The sequence below is a fragment of the Melanerpes formicivorus genome, unplaced genomic scaffold (assembly GCF_026170545.1).
Source record: "Melanerpes formicivorus ecotype bairdi unplaced genomic scaffold, bMelFor1.0.p_v2 SCAF_21, whole genome shotgun sequence".
Taxonomy (NCBI): Eukaryota; Metazoa; Chordata; class Aves; order Piciformes; family Picidae; genus Melanerpes; species Melanerpes formicivorus.
This window is the reverse complement of record NW_027142373.1, coordinates 1,593,746-1,617,257: the sequence shown is the minus strand read 5'-3', so window position 1 is coordinate 1,617,257 and position 23,512 is coordinate 1,593,746. Positions and strand designations below refer to the sequence as shown.

Here is a 23,512-nt window from a genome sequence, read left to right as displayed (position 1 = left end):
TTTGCTCAGCCTGTTGCATGTGATCAGCAGCATGAAAGCTGGTGTGAGGAAAACTCCAGAGTTGCTCAGCCATCTGTGTCACCTGAGCCAAAAGCATCACTGCCCTTTGTGTGCTGCCTCCTGCCCTGCCTGGGGTGGTTTGCAGGGCTGCTGGGCACTCGCTCGGACAAACACCAAGGTCCATCCTGAGGGCTGCAGCCTCTCCCCAGCGGTTACAGCTGTTGTGTTTTGGGGGTTCCTTACACTGACATTTGGTAGCCGGTGAACGCTGCAGGCATGGTCTGCACAGAACTGCCGGCAGGGCCACGGCAAGCACACGACAGCTTAAAGTGACTTCTCAGCCCTAAATTAAACGGCAGGTTAACGACGGTGCTGCTAATAAGGAAAGTAAGCAACTAACAAGAGGCAACGGGGAAAAAAAAAAAATAACAGAGCAGCTTAGAACCAATTTCTCATTGGTGTCAGACACTGAGCCAAAATAGAAACCCTGGGTAAAAAAAGAGCTCCTCGACACATGGCACAGTGATTTAATGAGGAATGTGAGCCGTGTGCCAGGGAGACAAGAGCCGGGAAGAGGGCTGCCGGCACTGGGGGTGCCCGGGGAAACCCCCACCGGGTTTGCTCCCAGCCCAGGACCCTGGACCCATCCTCGCCGGCCCTGCCCAGCCCCAGCCCACGGTGGCTCAGGGTTGGGAGGCAGGAGACAGGCTGCGATGCTTAAAAACGGCCCGAAGAGGGGAAGGCAGCGCGGTGCGCCCTGAGCGGGCAGGGGACTCGGCACCGTCGCTCTGCCTTGGGGCGGCTCCCCGCGGACCTGCGCGCAGGGCGGGGGCTGTGCGCAGGGCAGGGCAGGGCAGGGACCTCCCGCGGGAATGCTGGCTGCAGTTTGGGTTCTCACCCCGCCCGGGCCCCTACGGCACCGCCGAGCCTGGGCGCTGTTTCCCGGCCGGGCTGGTTTGACCTCGGGCATTGCCCCGGGGCAGGGCAGCGGCAACCCTAAGCCCTGCGCGGCCCGCCCAGGGCACAAGATGGCGGCGGCCGTGGGGACGCTCGGCGGAGCGGAGGCCCGGGGCGGGCGGCGGGGCGCAGAGGGCGAGGCGGCGAGGCGCTGAAGGAGGCCGCCCGGCCCCTGCCGCCTCGTCACGGGCTCCGGCGGCCCCGCCGCGGCGGGGTGGGGCTGCGGCGGCCGCAGGACCGAGCGGGGCGCGGGGGGCCCTGCTCGGCGTCCGCCGGCCCCGCGCCCCGGCAGCGGCGATGAGCGGCGTCGCGGAGCGGGACCTGGAGCTGGAGGAGCGGCTGAGGGAGGCGGCGGCGCTGGGGGACGTGGAGGAGGTGCGGCGGCTGCTGGGCGCGGGGGCCGACATCAACTCCCGCAACGAGATCAACGGCTGGTGAGCGGCGGTGGCGCCGGGCGGGAGCCGGCGGCGGGGTCGTGGCGCCGCGGACAGCGCCCGCGTCCTCCCGCGGGGTCGGGCTGCCGGTCCACGGGGCAGGCCGGGAGCCGGCTGGCGCTGCCCTTGCCGTGCACGGCGGGTGGCCAGAGGTGTGCGGGACTCGGGGCTCCCTGCATGAGCTGAGCGGCCCCCGTTAGACACGGAGCCGCCCTGGGGCGCCCCTCATACTCCTTGGCTTTCCTGTTCGCACAAACCGAGATGCTAATCTCGGACGGCTTTGCGATTTACCGCTAAAGAGGATCATGGCGAAAGGAGGCCACCCTCCTTCCACCTGTCACTGCGTGTTTGCTCCAGCACCCTTCTCGAGTTGCTCCTGCCCTGTCTAGGACAGCGGTGCAGAGTCCCCCTTCACAGGATCCAGGGAAAGGAGGGACTTAAGAGTAGATTCATAACTTCAAAGGAAGTGATGCAGTGAAGGAAAGTGTATTCCCAGTTGTCGCTCTACCTGCAGCTCAGCTGAACTGCAGCGGGCATGAGAGGAGCCAGGGGATGGGTCTGAAGCTGACAGCACAACCCCTCTTTCCTTCCCCGCAGGACATGCTTGCACTGGGCCTGCAAGCGGAACCATGCCCAGGTGGTGTCCTGCCTGCTGGCTGCAGGTGCCGACAGGCAGATCCTCACGGCCCGAGGGGAGCTGGCTGCAGAGCTCACGGCGAAAGCAGACATCCGGAAGATGCTGGGAGGTACCTTCCCGCGTTCAGAGCCACCCTGAATTCCTGCTCTGAAGTCTGAAGCGTTGTCAGTGCGTCTGTCTGAGGCAGGAGATTGGCAAAGCTTTGGCTCGCACAGCTGTGTCTCAGCAGATGGCTGCAGTTTGCAGTTCCCTCTTGGGCAGACCTGCGGGTCTCAGTGGGAAGGCCTCATTCTGAGTGGTGTCTCCAAGAGGCTGAAGGGCTGTGTGCTGTGGGAAGGGTGCTGCCACCACCCTGTCTGCTCCCACAGAGCAGGAAGCAGTGTGCAGGCTGCAGAGGGAGGCTTGCACAGTGGTATAGCCTGACCACAAGAAGCCTTGCAAATCCACTCCAACACACTGCAGCCTTTCAGAAGTTAGCATTTTGTTATGCTGTTATTTGCAGCACAGTTAGTCTTTGCCCCATAACTCTGTCATCTCACACTGTGCTTGGGGTGAGTCTGTGAGTTGTATGTGACACTCCAGAGCAGTGCCAGTGCCTGCTGCCTTCAGCAGCTCTGTGCTGTGCTCCACAGGAGCATTGTAAACTGCTTTGCCTGTGAGCCATGGTGGTCTGCTCTCTGCTAACTGCCCTCCACTTGCTCTCTGCAGTGCACGGTACACAGTTAAGTGAAGCTGAAGCTGAGTCAGGGCTGAGGTTCCAGGCACAGCTGAAGATGCCACATCCTTTGCATGAGCATTTTGATTTTCATTTGGGCAAGGTGCTCATCTCTTGACCTTAGTTCATGGCAAAGGGTTTGTGTTCTCCTTTTAACACCTAAACTGCCACATGTCCCTGAATGAGCTCTGTTCATGGTTCTGCTTGAGCTCTCCCAAACAGTTCTTGCTCTCTGGAATGGATTTTATTCTGGGAGCGTGATGCTGCTGAGCAGAGCTTTCTGAGCTGCTCTGACATTCATGTCCTGTAATCCTCAGTCAGACAGGAGTGTCCCTTGCTGCAGTGCTCTAGGCACAAGGGGAGCTGGCGTGGTTATTAACAGCAGTCACTTGCCTGAACTGCCTCTGTACCGTCAGTTTGCATGGGTACCAACCCTTTCCAGCAGGGATGTGGGAAGCATTCTAAGAGGAGCTTTAGCAAGGAGCTCCTGGTCAGTCAGCTGCTTGGAAAGCACTGCAGTAACACTTGGGATTGGTCTGTCTGTCAACAGCACTTTTTTCCCCACTTTGCCTTTAAAAACAACGGCGCATGGCAGGCATGTGTAGATGGTCCTTTCATTGTACAGCTGCTTGCTGCCAGGTATTAGGTGCTGGTGTAGGGAGCATCAGCCTTTGATACCGTGCAGTGGGCTGTAGTCTTAAAACAGTAGGAAAGTTAAAGATGGTGACAATGAGAAAGATTTGTCCAGTAACACAGTGGCTTTTTTCTCTGTCTACCCCATATCCCTCATTCCTGAACTCCATTAATAGAGGAAGAAATGGAATGTCAAAGAGTGAAGGATCTGAACTTGCCACTTGTTGCAAACTGCTTATCCCAGCTACCCTTCCCCTATGCTCGCACTGAAGAGACTATTGGGGGCATCCTGGCAGAGCCCCAGCTGGAGGGCAGCTCCCTCTGCTCTGCTTCCCCGGGTGAGGGCAGCCCCACATCGTGCAGCAGCCCAGAGGATTTTCCAGCAGCCGCAGCCACGGAGCCACTGTCAGTGCCAGTCGCAGCTGTCACAGCACCGCCCAGCTCACCCCCCAGCCCGTCTCCACCCCACAGCACCAGCCCATGCCCGCCAGCAGCAGCCGGGCAGGCGGCCCCACTGCACCCCAGCAGCTCGCCCTCAGCTCCCTCTGCAGCGTTCCAGCCTCTCTTCTTCACAGGAACGATCCCATGTAACATGCAAGGTAACGCTGTAAACCCCCCTTCCACTACCTTCTGTGCCACGGTCTGTTACGGGTGAAAGGCAGACATGGGATGGTGCCAGGGGTGCTGAGTTCTTTGTGCAGAAGAGCCCTAACTCTTTTTTTGCCCTGCCCAGTAAGATGGCTGTGGCCTTGTCTTGGAAGCGTCCTTTGCAAACCAGTGGGAAGAACAGTCCAAGCAACGCAAAACTGCAGGCGTTGCACTGCGTTGTTTGGCACCAAGCACACCTCTGGCAGCTTGGTAGCAGCTGGCTTGTGACTGGCTAGATCGTTGGAGCGGGGGGACTGTAGGATGTGGCTCCCCTCTTGTTTCTTGCTGTTCAGCTGGAGGCCTCTGCTGAGTGCAGTGTTCCTCAGTGGGATTGTGGCTGTTGCCTTATAATATGTGAGGTCACCTTAGTGTTTGGTTTGGGTTTTTTTTGAGGAAAAAACACTCAACCACCTTTTAATCTTTAATTTTTTTTAAATCAGAACTTGTGCTTAAGGTGAGAGTCCAGAACCTCAGAGACAGTGACTTCATTGAGATTGAGCTGGACAGGCAAGAGCTGACCTACAGAGATCTGCTCCGGGTGAGCTGCTGTGAGCTGGGCATCAACCCTGAGCAGGTGGAGAAGATCAGGAAGTTACCCAATACACTGGTGAGGAAGGTAAGAGGTGAAAGCAGATTTACCTGACTTGGCTCTTCACAGGGCTCAGAGAACAGGGCCGTTTGTGCGAACAGATTCTCACCTTACCAAACAAGAACTAAGGTCACAAATTCCAGAGGGTGCTGGACTTTGCTTAAGGCTTCATCCGACCTCAGAAACATTCCTGTCGGAACAGGCAGAGCATTGTAGCACCTAAAGCACAGGGAACCATTGCAGCTGCACTCCCAAAAGTACCAGGAGCAGCTCAATAGTACATTGCTAAGGTGACTGCCAGGTACCACCATGGTGTTTGCTTGTCTGAAAAGAACAAATGGTCGGGGGGAAGTCTCCACAAATTGGCTTGAGTGATTCAGAGACTGTTAGCAAGGGAAGTTCCTGTGCTGGAGGGCCCTTGGACACAGCTCTCGAGGCAGTCATGTGCACAGACAGCCCTGCCCCAGCAAGGTTGGAGGAGCAAAAGCCCATTGGTGCCTCGAAGGAGGCTGAATCCTGGCAGAGTTGCTCTTCATTATTTCTGCCTGTCACTGGGTGTGGCCTCCCAGAATTTAGTTTTACTTGCTGTAGCTATGATTATAAATAACCCCCAGGTGCATTTAGCAGTAACCCAGGGATCTGTCTGGTCTTTCAAAGGATAAGGACGTGGCCAGGCTGCAGGACTTCCAGGAGCTGGAGCTGGTTCTGCTGAGGAGCACCGCATCCCCCCTGGCTGGCAGAGCCTGCTACAGCAGCAGCAGCGCCTCCAGGCTGACCTACTGACTGCCCCTGGGACCCTGAAACCTTAAGTTATTGTTAGGGTTACTATTTTAACTAATAGCTTTTTATATTTACTAATCCCTCTGCTTTTATTTTTTTACTTGTTACTACATTCAGACCAGGGCTACCTCGTTTGCCTACTGCCCTGCCATGCTCCCAGTCTGTGCCAGCAGAGGCTGTTGGTGGTGTTCAGCAACAAGGGGCACAGAAGGCTCAACTATGGATAGGGAGAGCAGGTTGAGTGCTCCCACTGTGACCAAAGCAGGCTCATGGAGAAGAGATCTGTGAGCTTTTACTGTGGCACTCTGCAGGGTTACACCTTGGGGGGCTCTTTGTTTTCTTTTGTACAGAGCACTGCAGTGCTGACCTTTGCACCACAAACCTTTCCAGGGCACTGGTGGGTGGAGGGGCAAGGGAGGAGTTTTTTTCTGGACATGAGCTGCTGCTTTTTTCCCCCACTAGCATTGATTTTTCCTTCCATCCCTGCCGGGCTGCAGGAGAGCAGAGTGCATCAGCTGTGCACAATCTGTTGTTGATGCTGACACACAGACTGTCAACAGCTCCCCTCCCAGGGGCTCTGTTAGGCAAAGTCAGGACAGAAACCCTCCTGAGAGCAGAGGGGACACTTGGCTCTGGCTCCAGCCTTTCACCAAGTTACTCAGGCTGTAAACTCCTGCTCAGTGCCCTGGAACCAAGGATCAGCCTTTCTCCAGATTGTAACACACCTTGCTAACTCCCCTCCACCCCTGCCCTGCCCTGCCCTGCCCAGAGCTCCTGGGCAGCTCAGGACTGTGACAGTATGAAGTAAAACTCCCTGACTAGGGCTCCTGCTTTGTTTTTCTTGTAGGACAGGGAAAGAGCTTCCCGTTTAACAACTCTGCTTATCTGCTCAACATAGCTTGGCAGCTAGTCCAGAGGATGTGCAATAACTGTTTGAGAAACAGTAGTTAGATGGCTCACAAGGACCTAATTTCTTGTCAGTTCCCTTGTTCAGGAAATGGGTGCAAAGTTCAGAAAGCTTTCTTTGCTCATTTCCACCAAAAACCACTCACTGTTTAATCTTGAGCTGGCTCTACTAAGTCTATGCATTCAAATAACTATTTTTGTATGTTTTATGCAGTTTATCTGATAAACTCCAAGGCACAGCAGTGGTGGTACCTGGGTTTTGCTGGGTTTGTTTTCCTTGAACAATGTTATGACAACTAAGTTTACAAAACTTGCTGTTCTTCCAAGGACAACTTTTGTTTGCACTACAAACTTGAACTGAACTGACACTGCTACTCCTTACTTACCTAAATTAAAGTATCTGTTGTTTCAAGTGCCTGATCTCTTCCTCTCTGGGGTCAGGATGGTGCACAGCACTCCAGGGGGCAGGGTGCTCTGCAGCTGAACACACCTTGGACAAATCACAGGCCAGGGCATTTTTAACACCTTACGAAGGACTGCCAGGCTCTCAAAACCAGTAGAGAGAAAGCAGGGAGGAGAAAGCTGCTTGCATTCTGCTCAGCATTCCTAGATCTGAGATGACTCTTACCTTGGCTTTGAGCTGGGGACATTTCATACCACTGACTCAGTTGTGGAGATCCTTGTTACAGTCATGTCTGAAAGTAGCTACCAGAAAGGCACCATGGTTCCTGTGGTCTGAAAGACTCAACTTCTCTGCACCAAAGACATGTCCAAGCACCACTATCAGACACAGCAGAATTTGGATCCCAGTTCAACTTCTTAAAAGCTGCCTCATTTTATCATCTATGCCTCTGCAAGGTAAGGGAGGGAAGATGCCAGCCCTGTAACAGATCTGTGCCACAGAAGGTGCAAGGTGAGCTCCCTATATTGAGCACACACAGCCTGCCCCTGCTCCCGCACCGCTGGGCACTGCGAGGAGAAGGCTTGGACTGTCCAGCCCTGCCTACTCTACAAAGGCCCAAGGCCTGCATTGCTCTGGTGGGATTTGTACAACTCCTTACCCCACTGCAGCAGCAGCCAGATGTTAGGGGCCACCATCCAACAGCTGCCTAACTGCTGAGAAAGTCAACCTGAAATACTGACGGCACCACAAACCCAGCCCACAAACCCCACAGAAGAACTAAGCATCCAGATGAATGGACTGAGCTTGAAGACAGGAGTCATTTATTAGGAAAGAAACTCAGGTCTTGTTAAACGTTCAATGACAGAGACAAATCACATTTGTAACAGAAATTCAGATACTTTATTTCCATTTCTGGTATACCAAGAGGCTAGGAATAGCTTAGTTGTAAAAATGGGAATTCATTTTAGTTCGATTCACACAAATACTAAACATTTATTCTTGTGTTTTAAAGTCCAAGAATGAAAACTTGCAATTAAAACACTGAGCAAGCCATGTGTTCAGGTTATGTTGGTTTCTTTCTTATCTTAAAAAGTCTCAAAGGAAACAAAAAAAAAAAGGGGGGGGAAAGGGGGAAAAAAAAAAAAGAGAAGGAAAGGATACAGGACTTTATATACTCAGTAGCATATGTGCCAGTATCAACACATCTTTCTGACTCTGGGAGGGAACACCAGTCCTGCATTAAATTTTATATATATATATATAAAAAACAAAAAAAATAAAAACTTCTAACTCAACTTTATAATTTTCTACGCCACTACAGCTTTCTGTCACCTCATTTTAAAGCAGATCTTCAGTTTAAGCTGTCTTCCTCTGCCTTCCCAGACTCCTCACGTAGCAGTCCTAGAATGCAAAACGTTGGGAAAAGAGACAATTAGAGAGCAGAAGGAGCAGTTTGTTTGCCACTCCTATACACTGGCCCAGTTGTTAGCTGTCATCTTAACTCTACGGAAATGGCAACATTGAACAGGCCTGGCTTTAGCAGCAGCAACGCAACGTTAACGGTTCGCTCGTCTTTAAAGAGTTCCTAGCATAAATCGTGAAACTACAGTAACAACTCAGGTTGCAAGAAGCTCATTTATCAGCTGCACTCTCCACTGTTAGTGCCTTACTTCAGGAATACAGCTAAAGACCTTCTGTAAGAGCAAAAAAGCTAAGTCAAGAGTGGGGAAAAAGCTTCATGTTTTCCTTTCATACAGCATTTGCATTCCTTTAGCTGGTTCATGTCCAACAGCCAGTTTCTCTGCATACATCCCTGCCACGGACACTGCCAACGTCTGGTGGCATCTGTCTGTATCTACACTGGCCGGAGCAGGCTGTCACCAGCCATCCCGCTGCCCTGTGCTCTGGCTGGCTGCACGCTCCTACACAGTAGGAAATATTAAAGACATACCTCTGAAAGACTTGAATTGCATTGAAAGTAACAAGGCGGTTACTACGCAGTGTTTATTGCATTTTAAACTCTTAAAGATATCTAATTCTGGGCAGCACTGCGTCCCTACACACAGTCGGAAGAAAGTCCAGTCTGTTAACATCGGGGTTACAGAGGTCACACAATACACAAAGTCCTTCCCACTAGCTCGAAAATCAAAAACACAACAGTAAGCTTAAAGAGTACAGGCAACAGCATTCAAACATGGATGTGGGTAGAGAAAGGAGTACCTGGCATGAGTACCTGCTTAGTTTGACTGAATCCTTGATTTTTAATTTGGCTTTTCATGGGCCGCTCACAACACCAACGCTGTGTGAGGTATGGTAGTCAGCTGCAATAATTCATAAACCCTACACTTCCATCAATCCAATGCTACTGGCTCTCGAGTTACAGAACAAACTGCATTAGAATGCAAGGCAATAAAGCAAAAAACTGGAAACATCCTTGACAAAGAAATACCAGCAGTTTATATGAAAACAAAGTAGTCCAACATGTGCCTCAAATATTAAAGAGTTAAAGCAAAAGTTTCTGCCAATGTACCAACACAATATGGACTTAAATACAAAAACAGTTCAACTTAAAAAAAAAAATAAAATAAGAGAGAACAAATTCCCTACAAATAAAAAAGGACCATTCATTGTTCTAGTGGTGGCTACATTACAGATACGTCCCAAAGAGGCACACTAATGGGGGCACGAGTCTGCTACAAAAGAGCTGAGACAAAACAATGTACCTCAAAATGTTTTGCAGGACTACACTGTCCTTTCCTTCAGAAGGTGCTTTAGTATGTCTTCTTACTTGGCTTAGCTCCATCTTCATCTGTGCATACTTACGCTGCACTGTTAAACAGTAACAAAAAGCCCTAATCAAAGTTTGCAATAATGCACTTACCTCTGTCTGATCTGAGGTCATATCAGATCAGTTTTAATTGGACTGAGTGTCACCTTCAGATTTAATGTCTTCATTGGTCCCATTGACCTCATTCTTAGTCTCACTCTCCTTCGAGTCTGTATTTGTGTCTTCACTCTGTTTTTCTCGACTACTGGACTTCACACTACTTTTTTTATCATCAGATCCCCTCTTTTCTGCCATGAAAGAAGACATTGACCATGGATTTCAAAGTAAAAACAAACATTGCACATGAGATATACATTGCATACAAACTGGGATCATTACTATCTACAGCAGTACTCAAAAGGTTACAGATACCTCAGATACCATGCTGGAGTGAAGAGGGTACCCAACAGGGCAGGGGGACAGCACAGGGTGGGGAGGGGAAGGGACAGGCTCCTGACAGAGGCAGCTGCTCGGCTGTCTGCTGAATGCACAGAGTAGGGGGGAGGGACAGTCAAGAAGTTAGGCAAATGTGGAACTATGGTGCCTGGCTTCCTTACTTATCATGGGGCCCTCGTTTCCCCCAGGCTGCACTTTGTGACCTGTATGGCTGATGTGGTGTGCAAGTCTCATTCAGTACAGCTCCTGGAAGAGTGATGGACAACGCACCACTGCAGTATCAAATAAATCCATATTCGCCAATTAAAAACCCATCCAATATTTGGGGCACCAACAGTATCAAGCACCATGAGCTCTGAAGGTGGAACTCACAGTGCCAGTCAGAATTCCTTTACTAATTAGCTCTCCCCGTTATGAAAAGGCAGCTGTTTGCAATCCACTTGTAAAAAGGCTTGGGGGCACAGCTTGGAGATAGATGAAAAGCATAAACTTTTCCCAGGGCAAGGAAGCAGCAGTTGGGAAGGACCCCATGATCTGATCACAAATTGGAAAGTTGACTGAAGAGTTTGCTGCACTACTGAAAAATTCATCTTTTCCTCAAGGATCTTCAAAGGAAGGAAGGAAGGCAGAAGTAAAACCATTGCCATGGGAAGAAATGCATTCAGTATCAGAGCTGCGTGCCTCGTCTGTACATTCAGAGTTTGCAAATATCCCCTCCTTCGGTATCATTTCACACCACAAAATTCAACCTTCCATCAGCAAAGACACTTTGGAGAGAAAAAAAACAAAAGGTATCTGAAAAACCAACCTCTCAGATGTGGTCACACAGAACAACATTCATGCTCTTTTCTCTGCTCCCTCCCTGCTCTCCAGGCCATTAAATCAATCTCAGTAACACACAGGTCTATCCCCCACAGTAGGGCACACAGATGGAACACTCTGCAAAGGCTTTTGTGAACAAGGTGATCACCTGGGCTGGCAGAACATGTCTTTGTTCCAGAAGACAAAGCAGAAATTAAGCTCTAAAAGAGAAGCAATGCCCCAACCTCTTTGTTTTAAAACAGACCACGATGGGGAGTACAGCCCCCCCACAGACAAGAGGGCAGCTGCCTACTGAACACTCCTGGGAGGTGTCACCTGCAGCAGCAGTCGGGTGCAGGCAGCCTGCAGGAAGCACACGGCGGTGCCAGAAGCTACCTGGAGAGCTAGGGGGTCGGTACCTGTCTGCCCTCGGGCTGGCAGTCCGCAGCTGGTGGCACTCTAACTAACCTTGGCACAAAGTCTTCGCTCTGCCTTAGCTCCGGTGCACAGCTGGATCCACTGAGGAATAGTAGTCTTGTTTCCCAGCAGAGGACTAGTAGTCAGCCCCATAATCTTATCTTCTGTCCTATGTAGATATGGTAGATCTTAATAGCCCTATGGATGTGCAGTGTGCAGGGTTTGTGCTCTCATTTGTTTCTTCACTTTGGTCAGGAAGGGTAACTTTGTTTAAGGCTAAAAAAATGCCATTAAACTGTGACAAGAAAGATGAAACTCAGCTAAAAGCTTAAATCATAGAACAGGTGTACCACAGCAAATTGGAGGTTTCAACTCCTGGAGTATCTTCAGGTAGTGCAGCTGCTGCACTGCACTGTCAGCCTGTACTAGCACACACCAGCAGCCTGCTGCTGAAGCTGTGTTACTGCAGCTGTGACCCAGCAGCTGCAACCACATCGCACTGCCTTGGCTCCCTGCTTCAACACACCTTGCTGACTGCAGCCAAGGCCTAGGTAGTGAAAACTCTTACCAAGAGACCAGGAATGACTTTACTGTTCAAAGGGTGCAAGATCAGTCAAATACAGTATCCAGCACCACTGCGGGCTTGGGTGTTCTGACAGCATTTGCTGAGGTCTAATTGCTGACATGAGAACACAGCCACAGATGTCATTATCTCTATATGGGTCCAGATTTCCAGATTAAGGAAGACAAAGAACCACATTAAAGGGTCTGCAGGCACATTCCCAAAATGAAGGCACTTGCCGCACGTAATTTTTACTTCTTAAAACACCTAAGCCTGTTTATTGCAGCTACTCTGAAGTCAGCTTTCTGAACAGCTAGGCATGTTCTGCTGGGTTATGTTACATTAATGCTCATGGCTCGTGGCTCCCTCAGCAGCCAGATCCCTGCTTCTGAAACCCAAATCAGACATCAAGTGTCTCCATGTTTCCATGGACTCCTTTCCTACACTCTCAAAGGTCTCTGTACACCTCAGTGTCCTAGTGAGCAAAAAGCAGGGCACTAACTCAGTGTGTAGGAGCAGGCAAGGCTTGGGGCACTGTGCCCTGCCTCCTGTTAAGATCCACATTCAGAAGGCAGTTTAAGTTCTGAGCTGACAGGCACTAATCCTGAGCAGTCACAGCCAGGCCTCTGCTGCTTGCTGCTGTAGCTGCAGAGCAGGGGTGGACACAGATAGCTGGCTCTGCAGCCAGCACCCCAATGAGCAGTACAAGTTCTGAGTTTTCAGCTCTATGTGACTAATTTTTGTGCAACAAGTACAGCAGGCAGGCAGCCACACCACCCTCTACACCTTCTCCTGAACTACCTCATGCCACACTGCAGACAGGAGGGTGCAATGCTGCTTACAGCTGCATCACAAACTCAATACTACTGCTCTGTTTTTATCCTTTTCTGCCTTCTTTTTTAATTAATTACCAACAAAGGGAAAACCACAAACTACTTTACTGGCAGTCCTGCTCTAAGGCTTGTCTGTGTTTCTACAAGTGTTATGATTAAGTAGTCAAAAAATGAACTGATTTTCCCAGGTGGAATTTTCATCACAGCTCATAACATCACCTTACAGTTCTCATCTCTAGAGGAAGAGGGTAGCAAGCAGCAATTAAAACAGCCAACAAGGAAATCAGTAAAGTTAGAACTAAAAATACTCAGATGATGAAGAAAGTTCACTAGCTCCTCTATTTATGGAAGGATTAAGGAAAGAACTGAAAAGCTATTAAGCTCCAAAGCAGACCAAATTGGAATAAATAGAAAGTTATTTATATGCATAGATACACAGAGAATACAGAGTAGGATGTTCTGGACTAAGTGCCAGAAAGCTATTGATAAAGTAGGCAAAACCAGCACAATATCAAGTAGGAAAAAACGTTGCAAATGTACAGCTATAGGCTAGAGCACTGCACCTGAGTTTAAACTACCCACAAGTTCTTCTGCCAGGGCAAGCAGCTAAACCCACTAGCTCAGAGGGCAAAGCAAAGTGAGAGGAGAAGCAGGACTGAAGATGCACCACAGTGTAAACCAGAGAAGCTAAAAGGGTCTAAGAAATTTGGCAAGAAAGACAGGAAACATGAGCAACATTGTAGGAACTTATCCACTGGATAGAGATGGAAAAGTAGGGGTAGGGTAGAGCAAATGGGCCTATGCCACTGGGAACATGCACACAGCACCTCTCATTCCAGAGAGCCTCCAAAGTACCTCAGAAACACAAGGGACTGGTTAGGTCCACTGCTGACAGGCAGCTCTGGTAGTGGAGCAGCGTGGCTGTGTCAGGATGGACATCTGTCAGCACCCCAGAGCCAGCAGCTTGAGGCAGCAGTTACTACTGCCCTCCTCCTCAAGCTCCACAAGACTTTGGGAGGGAGGGGGAAATTCAGCAGTACCAGTGAATTAGTCTCTTTTCATAGAGAGGGAATCTGTAGTGGTTCCTCTCAGCTCTTTTTGCATCCTACCTAGAGGCACAGTTTCAGAACAGCAGCCTCCGATGAAGCAGTGAGTCACTACCAGTGCTGCTGCACATGGTCTGTGCTGCTATAAAAGCTGCTAAGGATTAGCACAGCAGCCCTGTGAGACTCACCTTAATACTAACAAAGCCAATCTCACCTCTTTAAAAAACAAACAAACAAACAACAAAACCCAAAAAACCTCCCAACAACAGAAAACCAGAGCCAAAATAAAAACAAAACAAAGGGGAATGGTGAAAAAGAACAGGAGACTGGGGAGAGGGCATCAAATTGTCATTTAGAGCATTACAAAAATCTGCAAAATTTCTCTTGGACCACGTTCATTGACTGGAAAAAAACCCAAACAACAAAAACCCCAAACACCCAACCTCCCCTCCCCCAACCCTACAAGCACTGTTAAGGCAAAATAAAGGAAACGTGATAGTGCAGAGAAGCAATAGGCAGTACAGGTGAGAAACCAGCTACCAGTCTCCCACAACACATGCACCAAAGGGTAACCACAGAAGTATCTGCTGAGAGGAGGGACAGAAGGGAGTCACTCATGAAAATCTGACTACAGGCTTATGTTTGTCTGAAGGTAAACAGTAAACAAGTCTTAAACTACAGAAAAATCCTTGCGCCCTAAATTTGCAGCAGGAGCAGCAAGCTTTCAACAACTGCGGTAGCAGGTAAGAGGTGGGCCCTGGTGTGCACAGGTGCAGTAGCAGTGACTGGAACAGACAAAATGCTTCAAACTGCTTAGCAGCAAATGCAACTCAGAGCCAGAGCTGGCCTGATGCCAGCCACCTCAGCTGCTCACTAAAAGACCTTTTGAGTCTTCAGGGAAAGCCTAGTTTCAGAACTTGCTATGATCTCAGCCTTCACACACATACCTTTTTCTTTTGACTTCCTGTCTTGCTCCCTCTCTCTGCTTTTGCTTCTGTGCTTGTATGATTTCCGGTCCCGGCTTTTCGATCGCCTCCGGTCCCTGCTGCGAGACCTGTGCTTCCTTTCTGACCTGTCGTGGCTTCTGCTTCTCCTGCGGTCACGACTCCTGCACGGGCAGCAGAGATTGCAAAAGGCCAGGGTCAGCTGCTGTCACCTGCAAAAGCAGTACCACAGCAACCCCTCCTGGCGCACCGAGCATCTGCAGACACAAACCATCCGGACAAAGGTGCTCAGACACACAGGTACCTGCTGCGCCTTCTGTCTCTGCTTCTCGAGCGCTTGTGGTCTCGGGAGCGGCTGCATCGTCTGTCAGAGGTCCTGCTCGAGTGCCTGCTCCGGGAGCGGCTCCTTTTGCGCCTCTCTCTGTCACGAGCCCTCTCCTTTTCCTTCTCCTCCTCCTCGCGCCGTCTCTTCCTCTCCCGCTCCTCCCTTTCCCGCTCCCTCTCTTTCTCTCTCTCTTCCCGCTCTTGTTTCTCTTTTTTTAACCTCTCGTCACGGTCAGGCTCTTCTGTTCTTTTTCGTAACTTCTCCTTCAAATAAAAGGTCACAGAAATGAAGAGTCCGAGAGGAACCACTCCCAGTCACTTAGCTTGTGTGCTCTGAGGGTGCACAGCTTAAGCTTTTAAAGGGACCTCAGGGTTGGATTTTGCCAAACACCTTCCAAACTCCTTGAAACACAAATCCTTTGTCTTGCAGAGCTTCCCTTCCTTGTCACTCCCAAAAGAACAGAGGCATTCTGCAGCTCTGCAGAGGCCACAGATCACTCCCCCCTGCACACACACCTTTGCTGTTCCCTACTGTAACTGCACAGAGAACACCAGCGCCAGTGGGAGCTGAACGCACAGTGTGAGTCCATGGAATTGCTGTAAGTCAGCTGAGAAGTATCTCACCCACTTAAGCAAGTCCCTGGACAGCCTTTTATTTATCACAGGATGCCTCTAAGCAATTTCCTGAAGTTCAGTAACTGAAGGAGATGCTTACTTTTAAATCTTCTACAGTAGCTTTTATTTTGGCATAACCCATGTGCTGCTTTCCCATCAAGTGGTCGTCTACCCTGGACTGTGCATCTCCCACGATTAAAAAGGCTCCACAAACTTCACAAACTTCCATCTGCTTCTCCTGGGCTGCAAAGCTCTCAATTGTCTGCAAAAGAAAAACACTTTGTAAAGCAAGAGAAAAGTTTTAGCCAGAAACCAGTGAAGAAGTTTCAAACTTCGGTGTTACTGCCGTCAAATCCCCGGTAGCAGTGGAGCTAGCAAGCGCATCTGCAAGCTTTTCTTCAGAGCACTGCACCTGCCAGGCCGAGCAGGGTAACACCAGGCTGCACATGCCCACTCCACGTAAGCTACAAGGGAAGAGTCAATTGGAAAACAGCCAATAAATTTTATTCCTCAGTTCAAAGGATTAATTTCTACAGCCACATCTGCAGCCTCCTTGCAATCTCAGAATTCAGGAACATAAAAATCCCTTTTCAGACAATTTCTTTGGCATCAACTGAAATGTCTGAAGTTGCAGAACAGCCATGGCATATTTCTCAAGGAAAGGAAAGCTGGAATACCCCATGAAGAAACAGGAAAAGGAATGGCAGGCTTCTGTTTAAAAGGATGGTGATGAAACGAATTCCCTGTGACAACAGCCATGAGAAGTGCAGCATAAAGCCAGGCAATGGTCCATGCTGTGGTCTGTGGGCACTGTGCAGTAACCACCACCTGGCTTTATGCTGCACTTCTCATGAAGTCACAGCTGCAGTGCATTACTAGCACCAAAACACAACCTTCTAACATAAGCTCCTCTTTGTTGGCAGGAGCACAGCACCTCTGGCTCACAGCCCCACACAGGGGCTTCCTGCGAGGGGCAGGTTGGTGATTCAGTAAACGGGCACTGTGGAGGCTGCGTGGCACAGCTCCCCTCAGAATTCAAACTGGATGCAAGCTCACCTCCAGCACTGCTAAGTGAACAGCTGCATGAGCTGTGTACAGGAAACCCACACTCAAGGCAGCAGACTGGTAACACACTGGACTAGAGGTCCTGTTATTGTCCAATAAATCCTGCACAACATCTGTCTACCCTCAGGGGTTTGGACAGGGCAATTAAGAACAACACTGGGAATCAGGCCTGACAGAACTCCAAATACATCACTTACTGAAGTTGTAGATCTCAGCAGTTCTCTCTCTTCCTTTAACTGTTCAACAAGTTTCATCATTCCTTGTGCCTCTTCCACCTTCCCTTCTGAACCTAGTTCTTCAATCTAAAGGAAAATAAAAAGAACTCAGCTGTAATGAAGCAAATACCAAAAGGAAGAGCTGTGTGTTGCAGAGGTAAAAACAGCTCACCTGTTGTAGAAGTACATCAATTTTGTCAGTTAACACCTGAATCTTTTCTTCATTTTTGCCAGTAGGTCCTGCTCCCTGTCAATGACAACAAATGGTTGGGGTTTAGTTCAGACAGCTTTAAAACACACAAATGTATGGCTTCTTACATTCAGGAACAATCTCTTGCCTCTTCTCCCATGAGGGCCTACCACTAATAGTCTAGTCTAACATAAAACACTCCTCAACATGGCTCACTCTGCTGCTGAGTGAAGCAAGCTGTAGTCATACTAATTACTCCTAAATCAACAGCAACGTTCAAGGCTCTGGTCCATGAAAGGCAAGACATCTGAGCTCAAAGTGCTGGATTTCAACTGACAGGCAGCTATTACTTGTCTTTGCAGATACTCAAGTACAATGTAGAAGTTCCACAGGCTCTAGCTTCTCAGCACAAACCAAAGTGAATCTCACTTCAGCCAAACTATACTTGCCAGCAGTGTCCTCTCTGGAAACTGCCAGAGCAGCCTGACACTTGCCTCCCCTCCAGCTGTTGCTCTGCCCCACAGCCAGCAAGCTCTCCTGACTAGATACTGAGCACAGATCCTTCCAAAGCAACTGAACTTGGCATAGAACAATTAACTGGGGAGGACAAAGTGGGAAGGCTGCCCAGCAGTCACGAAACTCTTAGAACACAGACCACACTCACTGCTCCAAATCCATCATGTGACAAGAAAAAAGGATAAAAGCAAAGAGGCAAAATTTTTCTCCCAGAGCAGAGACAAGTGGCACAGAAGCCTGTCTTGCTCAAAGTTCCCTGACTCCACCATTGCCTGCCAACAGCAGTGATGGGCCAGGCAGAGGCTACAGCCCCAGCGTGGCAGCTGACGGGATTGCGCTCCACCAGCTGCTGAAGGACCCAGCACTTCCCTACTCCTGGAATAGCAGCATGACACAGCTCACTAGTGGAGAGATGCAGCTAAGGGAGGGAAGGTAAACTGAGGTCAACAGAGCAAGGACAACACATGAGAGGATCAATCCTCCCAGGCAAAGAACAGGTCCTGATTCTGAGACAGCAGACAGGGTGAGCAGAGGGACTCTTGCTGCCTGTGGAGCACTTGGCTTGTCCATCAGGGCTAGGTGCATCTGCTGACTAACTGATTTAAGAGACTTATCTAATGGGAATCCTCTTGCAAACAATGTATTTTACCTGAAGAGACAAAGTGAAGAGAACAGGAAGACACTATCTAGAGGAAAAATTGCCTCAGTGCCTCCTCCAGACTCACCCCAGAAGACTGCTGATTCTGTGAGAGTGCCAAGCGAGCATGGCCTCTTCTGATCCTGCGCTCCACCTCTGCCAGCAAGCTTTGCAAGTAGCGCAAGAAGTCTCTCTCATAGCCCACCTTCATAAAACGAGAGCTCTTCTCATACCTGCCAAAGTGTTTCAGAAATGAAAGCTCATGTCAACCCCTAATATATGAAGAAGCAGCAACATCTGCCAGGTGCCCAAGTCTTGCTCAAGGCAAGACAATCTTACGCATTGCAATGAATGTTTAGGTAAATCAAAAAGCAGCCAGTGGCTGGACTGCTTTAAGGAGGTTTCAGTCATAGCAGACACTATTGCATGGACACAGCACCCAGCACACTACCCTGCTGGCATGGACACAGGGTATCCACAGGGACCCAGCATACTTACTGTTTACGGAGATTTTCATCATGAATTTTTTCACAAGGACCTAAAAAGACCAAACAAAAAGTATAAGCTTGCATTCTTGAACACTGCATTCACATTCCATCAGCATTTGCTGATTGAACAACAGAATGGAGCTGTAAACACTTCCCAGGCACTTGTATGGTATGCCTGCTTTTCTGCTTCCTTTGCTTGGAGTTTGAAAGACACATCAAAGAAAAGGAATGTCAATATGGCTAAGTAATCATAAACCCAAAGGAGAGTCTGAATAACATGTAGAGTCTTAGAATAAAATAGAATTCCCAGATGAATTTCTACATTGGCAAAGCTGCACAAACAAAATAATACCTTAAACACCTGGGGCCTTAAAAAACATGGAAAAATTACACAGAAATTACACAGAAACTGGCTTCTTACAACATTGATCTTCAGACTACATGGCCCGAGCTTGAGGGCAGTCCTGCTTTTGCCCACCTTTCCCACCTCACCAAGGTCTTGGATGGATTGGGAAGTCCTGGCCAAGGCCAGAAGCCTGCTTTCCCAGGTACCCTCTCCAAACATTCTGTCCTCACACTATCAGTCAAAAGCCACTGGTAATTTAGAGATGGCATCTGGTGGAACTATCACAACAAATGAAACCCCAAAGCAAAGCTCACACAACACCAAGCTAAAATGCTGCCCAGGAAGAATAGACCAAACTAGAAGACAACACTCCAGCAGGAGAAAACCACCCTCCCCACACACAGTAATTCAGCTTACACTGTAAGAAAAAGAATAAAAAATCATAGGATCTGGAATAAATATTCTTGTTAAAGCACTACGTTACTGGCAATCCTTTAAAAACAATTTTTAAAAAGGCCTGTTCTCAAAATGTTTTGGCAGCCCCTCAGGCAATAAAAGCCTAGTTTGCAAACAAAGGTTGAATTGTCATGACATGCAAGTGAATAAAAGGACATGACTTCCAGACTTACCTAAATCAGAACGAGTGTTTGTAAATAATTCAGCCGGGCAAAAGCCACAAAGGTAGTATTTACAAACCTGAGAAAGAAGAAAAAAACAGACATCATTTTTTGCTGTCTGAATTAGCATTTTTAGGTGATTGTTTCTTTTTTCTAAGCTACAAAGTAAAAATCCCTTTGTACACTGCAAAATGTGGCACCCCTGTTACGTGGTAGTAGCAAGTGCTACCAGGCACATCCCAGCTGCAAACATCTCCCTTTCTGCTGCCCTAACAGCCTTTCTTCATGTCACTTCTGTGTGTTTCAAATGAAGCCAAGTGCCATCCATTTGTGACTGCCTTGTAGCAGACAGCCAATCAGGTTGGACTAGGTAAAATTTACAGGGGGATTCCTCAACCACGAACACCTCCAACCACAGACACACAGAGGCATGTTCCTCTGAGCTGCTCTACAACAACTCCAGCCTTCCCTCTTCAATGCTCCTGGCTTGGCGAGCAGGAGCCATCAGCATTAACTCAAATCTCTTATTATCATGTTTGGATACTTCTCCTTTGATCCAGGATAGGACACTCTTGTACCCCTATGATGCAATTTAGCAGAAATAGTTCAGATACCACACAAAATCAGGGAGGGCAAAATCTGGTTTCAGAACCTGCTGTCTTCTCTGGAAGCAGATTCAAATATTTGTTGAAATATCAAGCTGCTTCAGTGGAGTAGTTCTGGCATGAACTCCTGCACTGATCAACAGACATTCCATTTCTATGTTCTCTTTCTCTGTTTTCTCATCTTCACATCCCTGCATCTAGGGTAGTGAAAAGACACTTTCCAAAAAATGCTTCAGGGATTGCTCAGATGATTTCCTAAGACACAGGGAGCACAACAGTAATGGTCTGACCACATAATGCTGTATAAAGAGCTATGAAAAATTGTGCAAACTGGCCTGTTACAGTTGTGAAACATGCTGCAAGAAAAGGAGCAAAGCAAAAGCTCTTGGAGGTAGAACGGTGATGAACAACAACCACCAAAATCCCAACCAGTCAGCCAACCAGCAACCCAACAGCAGAAATAATTAAAATGATTTCATGAAGCAGCACTGCTAGGAAAAGCCTCCTCTTGTGGCTGACATTTACAACCAAAATCTGTAGTAAGCAGCACCAAAACATGCAGCTAAAACACGTGTCACACGTGGTATTAATTGCGTAGTAAAAAACGCTCCAGTTTTGGATGCTGTAGTATCTGCTCAGTTACTTGACATTCTCTCCTAAGCAGCAGCATGCAGAGAATCACTCAAGTTCAAGTGGTTCAGGCTACCCTGTCTGCAGCAATCTTCTCCCCCTCTCACACCTATTGCATGAAGCTCTTCAACAGAAACACAGGACTTGAGAGAACCTTGCAGGATCTTTAAAGGTATTGCTCTGGCTTCACTTCACCCCATGAACATCTTCCTTGACAGGCTGGAGATGTCAGTCACCTGCGCTCATCAATCTTAATTAACGATGAGTAAGAACAGAAAGGACCAAGAACTGGCAGAAGATCACAGAGGCTTGGAAGGCCCTAAATGATGTGCCTCAAATGGCATTACTCAGCCCTGGCTTGGCACTGCAGCACAAGCCAGAAGTCACATGGAAACACATCCCACATGTGCAACAGCACAGCAACAAGAAATGTGGCACGGATGCCCTGGCAGATAGCAGGCACTTCTGATTGCCGTTTGACAAATGATTCTGAAGAGTCCACCACCAGGGTGGAGTAACAGAGAGGAACCTTCCTGCCCAGCTACTGCAGCAGCACTGGCCACAGTTGGTTCCTCCAAGTCCTCAGACTCTCACATTTCAGTAAGGCTTGGACACAGACACTTGGAACTCTCAATTTCTTCATCTCCAGTGCATGAACCCTTCAGCCTCTCAGAGCTGGGAAGCACTATCCTTCACCTAAAGCTGGCTAAGATGAAGCAAGCGTGGCCAGCTCTTCCAGAGCCTGTGAACCAATTCAGGCCTTTCCAACATAAGAAAAATATTGGTAGCTCTGTAGCATTAATACTTCTGTATGAATACCTTCCTCTTCTGCAATAAATTATTTACTGATGCAGAAATATCAGTATAGTTGAAGAAAACAATCAGGCGAGTGAACTCCTTCAGGTAGAGAGCTCCTAGTGAAAAGGCTGAGAATAAAGCCCAGCAGGTTATGACTTACACACCAAGGCCTAGACAGTTCCTTCACACAGGTGAGTTCAAAGTTCACAGGCAGCAGACATGATATGAGCAACGCTCTCCATTTAAAGCCTGCAGTTCCCATCACTATGTTGAAGATGCAACTTAGAGCAGCCAGAGGTGCGTGGTTCTCCCTCCTCCCAGTCCAACATTCCAAGAAAACGCTAAGGGGAGCAGGAGTGAAATGGTTTTTGCAGCTTGAACTACATACAGGAACTCCTATCACACAAGTACTAAACTACTGTAACTGTGACATTCTCTTTGGACATATACCATAACTCAATTATTTTTTTGTTTTAATGCCATGAACGAGGGGAAAAAAAACATTTCAGCAGTGTTCAGGAGCTGTTACAGGAACTTTGTAACTACCACAGATTGTTTTGTGAAATAACTTCTGACTATGGTGGGTGTCACTGCAAGTCACTCAGGAACACTCAGCCATACGTGGAGAGAAACTCCTTATAAGTTCTGTTTGAGCTACTTACTGCAGAAAATTAATGAATCACCACATTAGCAAAAATAACCAAACCAACAAACAAAACCAACTAAACTACTAAACAACAGTACTGTTTACATTAGCTCCCCATCAGGAGCTGTGGGACTCCTCTGTCTGAGCAAGTATGGAAGGAATCAGGCTTTTCTCAGCAAAATCCTCAGTTTCAAAAGTCTTGTGATCCTTCCCCGTGCTACAGCCTCCAGACAGCTAACTCGGTATGCATGCACCCTCCTGTTTCTTTCTCCAGTGCCCCTCAGAAAGCGATCTAGAGACATCTGTCTTCAGAACTACAAACATCTGTCTCACCTCCCTTCGTGCAAGCCAGAAGAGCAGAATTCTATCGCGGGAGCTTTCAGCTACCACCGGGCTTGTCAGACCTCCCCTAACCCCGTTTATTGGCACTCCTGGAGAACAACACCTCTTCCTCCCTGTGCCCAAACCGAAACACAAGGCCTCTCTCTTCCAAGCAGCCCAGACAACAGCCTTGCTATGGCGGGATTCTCCTCCCTCCCGGCGACTTGGTTCCTCCTCCTCCTCGTCTCAAGGCTCCGCGAGGTTCCCGCGCAACGGCCCCGGCCTAGTCCGCCCCGCCGCCGCCATGCAGGAGCCCCGCAGCCTCCACAGAAAGGGCCCGACCCGCACCCGTGCCCGCGCCCCAGCCCGGGAACCCCCCACCCCCACCCCCCGCAGGCCGCGATGCAGCCCCCGGGACGGGAGAAGCTGCAGGCCAGCACCCGCGGTCCATGTCTCTACGACAAAACCCGGGCCCTGCGAGGGGGATGGGAAGGAGGGAGGGGAGAGGCGGCTCCGCTTCACTCACGCTCTCATGGTCCCACCGCACGTTGCTGCGCTTCTCATCCGGGGCCAGGTTTCTGTCCCGGCCCATAAGCTCATCTAGGAGCTGGGCGGCCGATATCATCGTGTCCTCCTGACCGATTCCCCCCTCGCCAAGTACCGGGTCCGCCGCCGCCTCTCCTCCCGAACCGATCGCGCCGCCGAAAGTGACAGAGACAAAATGGCGGCGCGGCGGCTCGCCCTGCCCACAATGCACCGCGCGGCGCCGCCGCCTCTGGGCCTGGCAGAGCGCGGCCGAGCCCGGTCGGCCGCTCCGAACCCACCCGGGCGGCTCCTGCTTCGAGGTGGCGGCAGAGAAAACGGGGACGGATCTGGGCCCCTTCCTGCGGCCCGGCCCGGAGATGTCGTGGGCACGGCTGCTGAGGGGCCCGGCAGGCGAGCGGGTGCCAGGAGGCACCCCCGCCGACGAT

General features: G+C 49.4%; 2 protein-coding genes across 6 annotated transcripts; one reads left to right on the top strand and one right to left on the bottom strand.

Annotated features, from left to right (window-relative positions):
* The first annotated feature begins 883 nt into the window (after positions 1–883).
* Positions 884–6,711, top strand: LOC137447475 (ankyrin repeat domain-containing protein 40-like). Its single transcript, XM_068150979.1, has 5 exons — positions 884–1,391; positions 1,989–2,137; positions 3,553–3,975; positions 4,465–4,640; positions 5,271–6,711. Exons 1-5 carry the CDS (start codon positions 1,255–1,257, stop codon positions 5,394–5,396), a joined length of 1,011 nt encoding a protein of 336 aa, XP_068007080.1. The 5' UTR covers positions 884–1,254; the 3' UTR covers positions 5,397–6,711.
* An 868-nt stretch (positions 6,712–7,579) lies between these two features.
* Positions 7,580–23,266, bottom strand: LUC7L3 (LUC7 like 3 pre-mRNA splicing factor). 5 transcript variants are annotated; one of them, XM_068150975.1, is made up of 13 exons: positions 23,068–23,265; positions 19,554–19,620; positions 18,589–18,628; positions 18,179–18,323; positions 16,920–16,994; positions 16,730–16,834; positions 15,568–15,729; positions 14,833–15,116; positions 14,532–14,692; positions 9,637–9,777; positions 9,426–9,531; positions 8,936–9,001; positions 7,580–8,103 (listed from the first exon to the last, which is right to left on the bottom strand). In XM_068150975.1, the coding sequence occupies exons 1-12, from the start codon at positions 23,164–23,166 to the stop codon at positions 8,977–8,979; spliced, it is 1,410 nt and encodes a 469-aa protein (XP_068007076.1). In that variant the 5' UTR covers positions 23,167–23,265; the 3' UTR covers positions 7,580–8,103; positions 8,936–8,976. The 5 variants fall into 5 exon arrangements, with proteins under 5 accessions (XP_068007076.1, XP_068007075.1, XP_068007077.1 ...); XM_068150974.1 differs by having other exon boundaries at positions 8,936–9,531; XM_068150976.1 differs by lacking the exon at positions 8,936–9,001.
* Positions 23,267–23,512: the final 246 nt, after the last annotated feature.

Coding starts and splice junctions, on each gene's coding strand:
- LOC137447475 (XM_068150979.1), top strand. CDS start 1,255: ATGAGCGGCGTCGCGGAGCGGGACCTGGAGCTGGAGGAGCGGCTGAGG. Junction 2,138..3,552: donor CATCCGGAAGATGCTGGGAG/GTACCTTCCCGC, acceptor CTCCATTAATAG/AGGAAGAAATGGAATGTCAA. Junction 3,976..4,464: donor GATCCCATGTAACATGCAAG/GTAACGCTGTAA, acceptor TTTTTAAATCAG/AACTTGTGCTTAAGGTGAGA.
- LUC7L3 (XM_068150974.1), bottom strand. CDS start 23,166: ATGATATCGGCCGCCCAGCTCCTAGATGAGCTTATGGGCCGGGACAGA. Junction 9,778..14,531: donor CAGGAAGTCAAAAGAAAAAG/GTATGTGTGTGA, acceptor CTTTCATGGCAG/AAAAGAGGGGATCTGATGAT. Junction 9,532..9,636: donor TGAAGACATTAAATCTGAAG/GTGACACTCAGT, acceptor ACTGTTTAACAG/TGCAGCGTAAGTATGCACAG.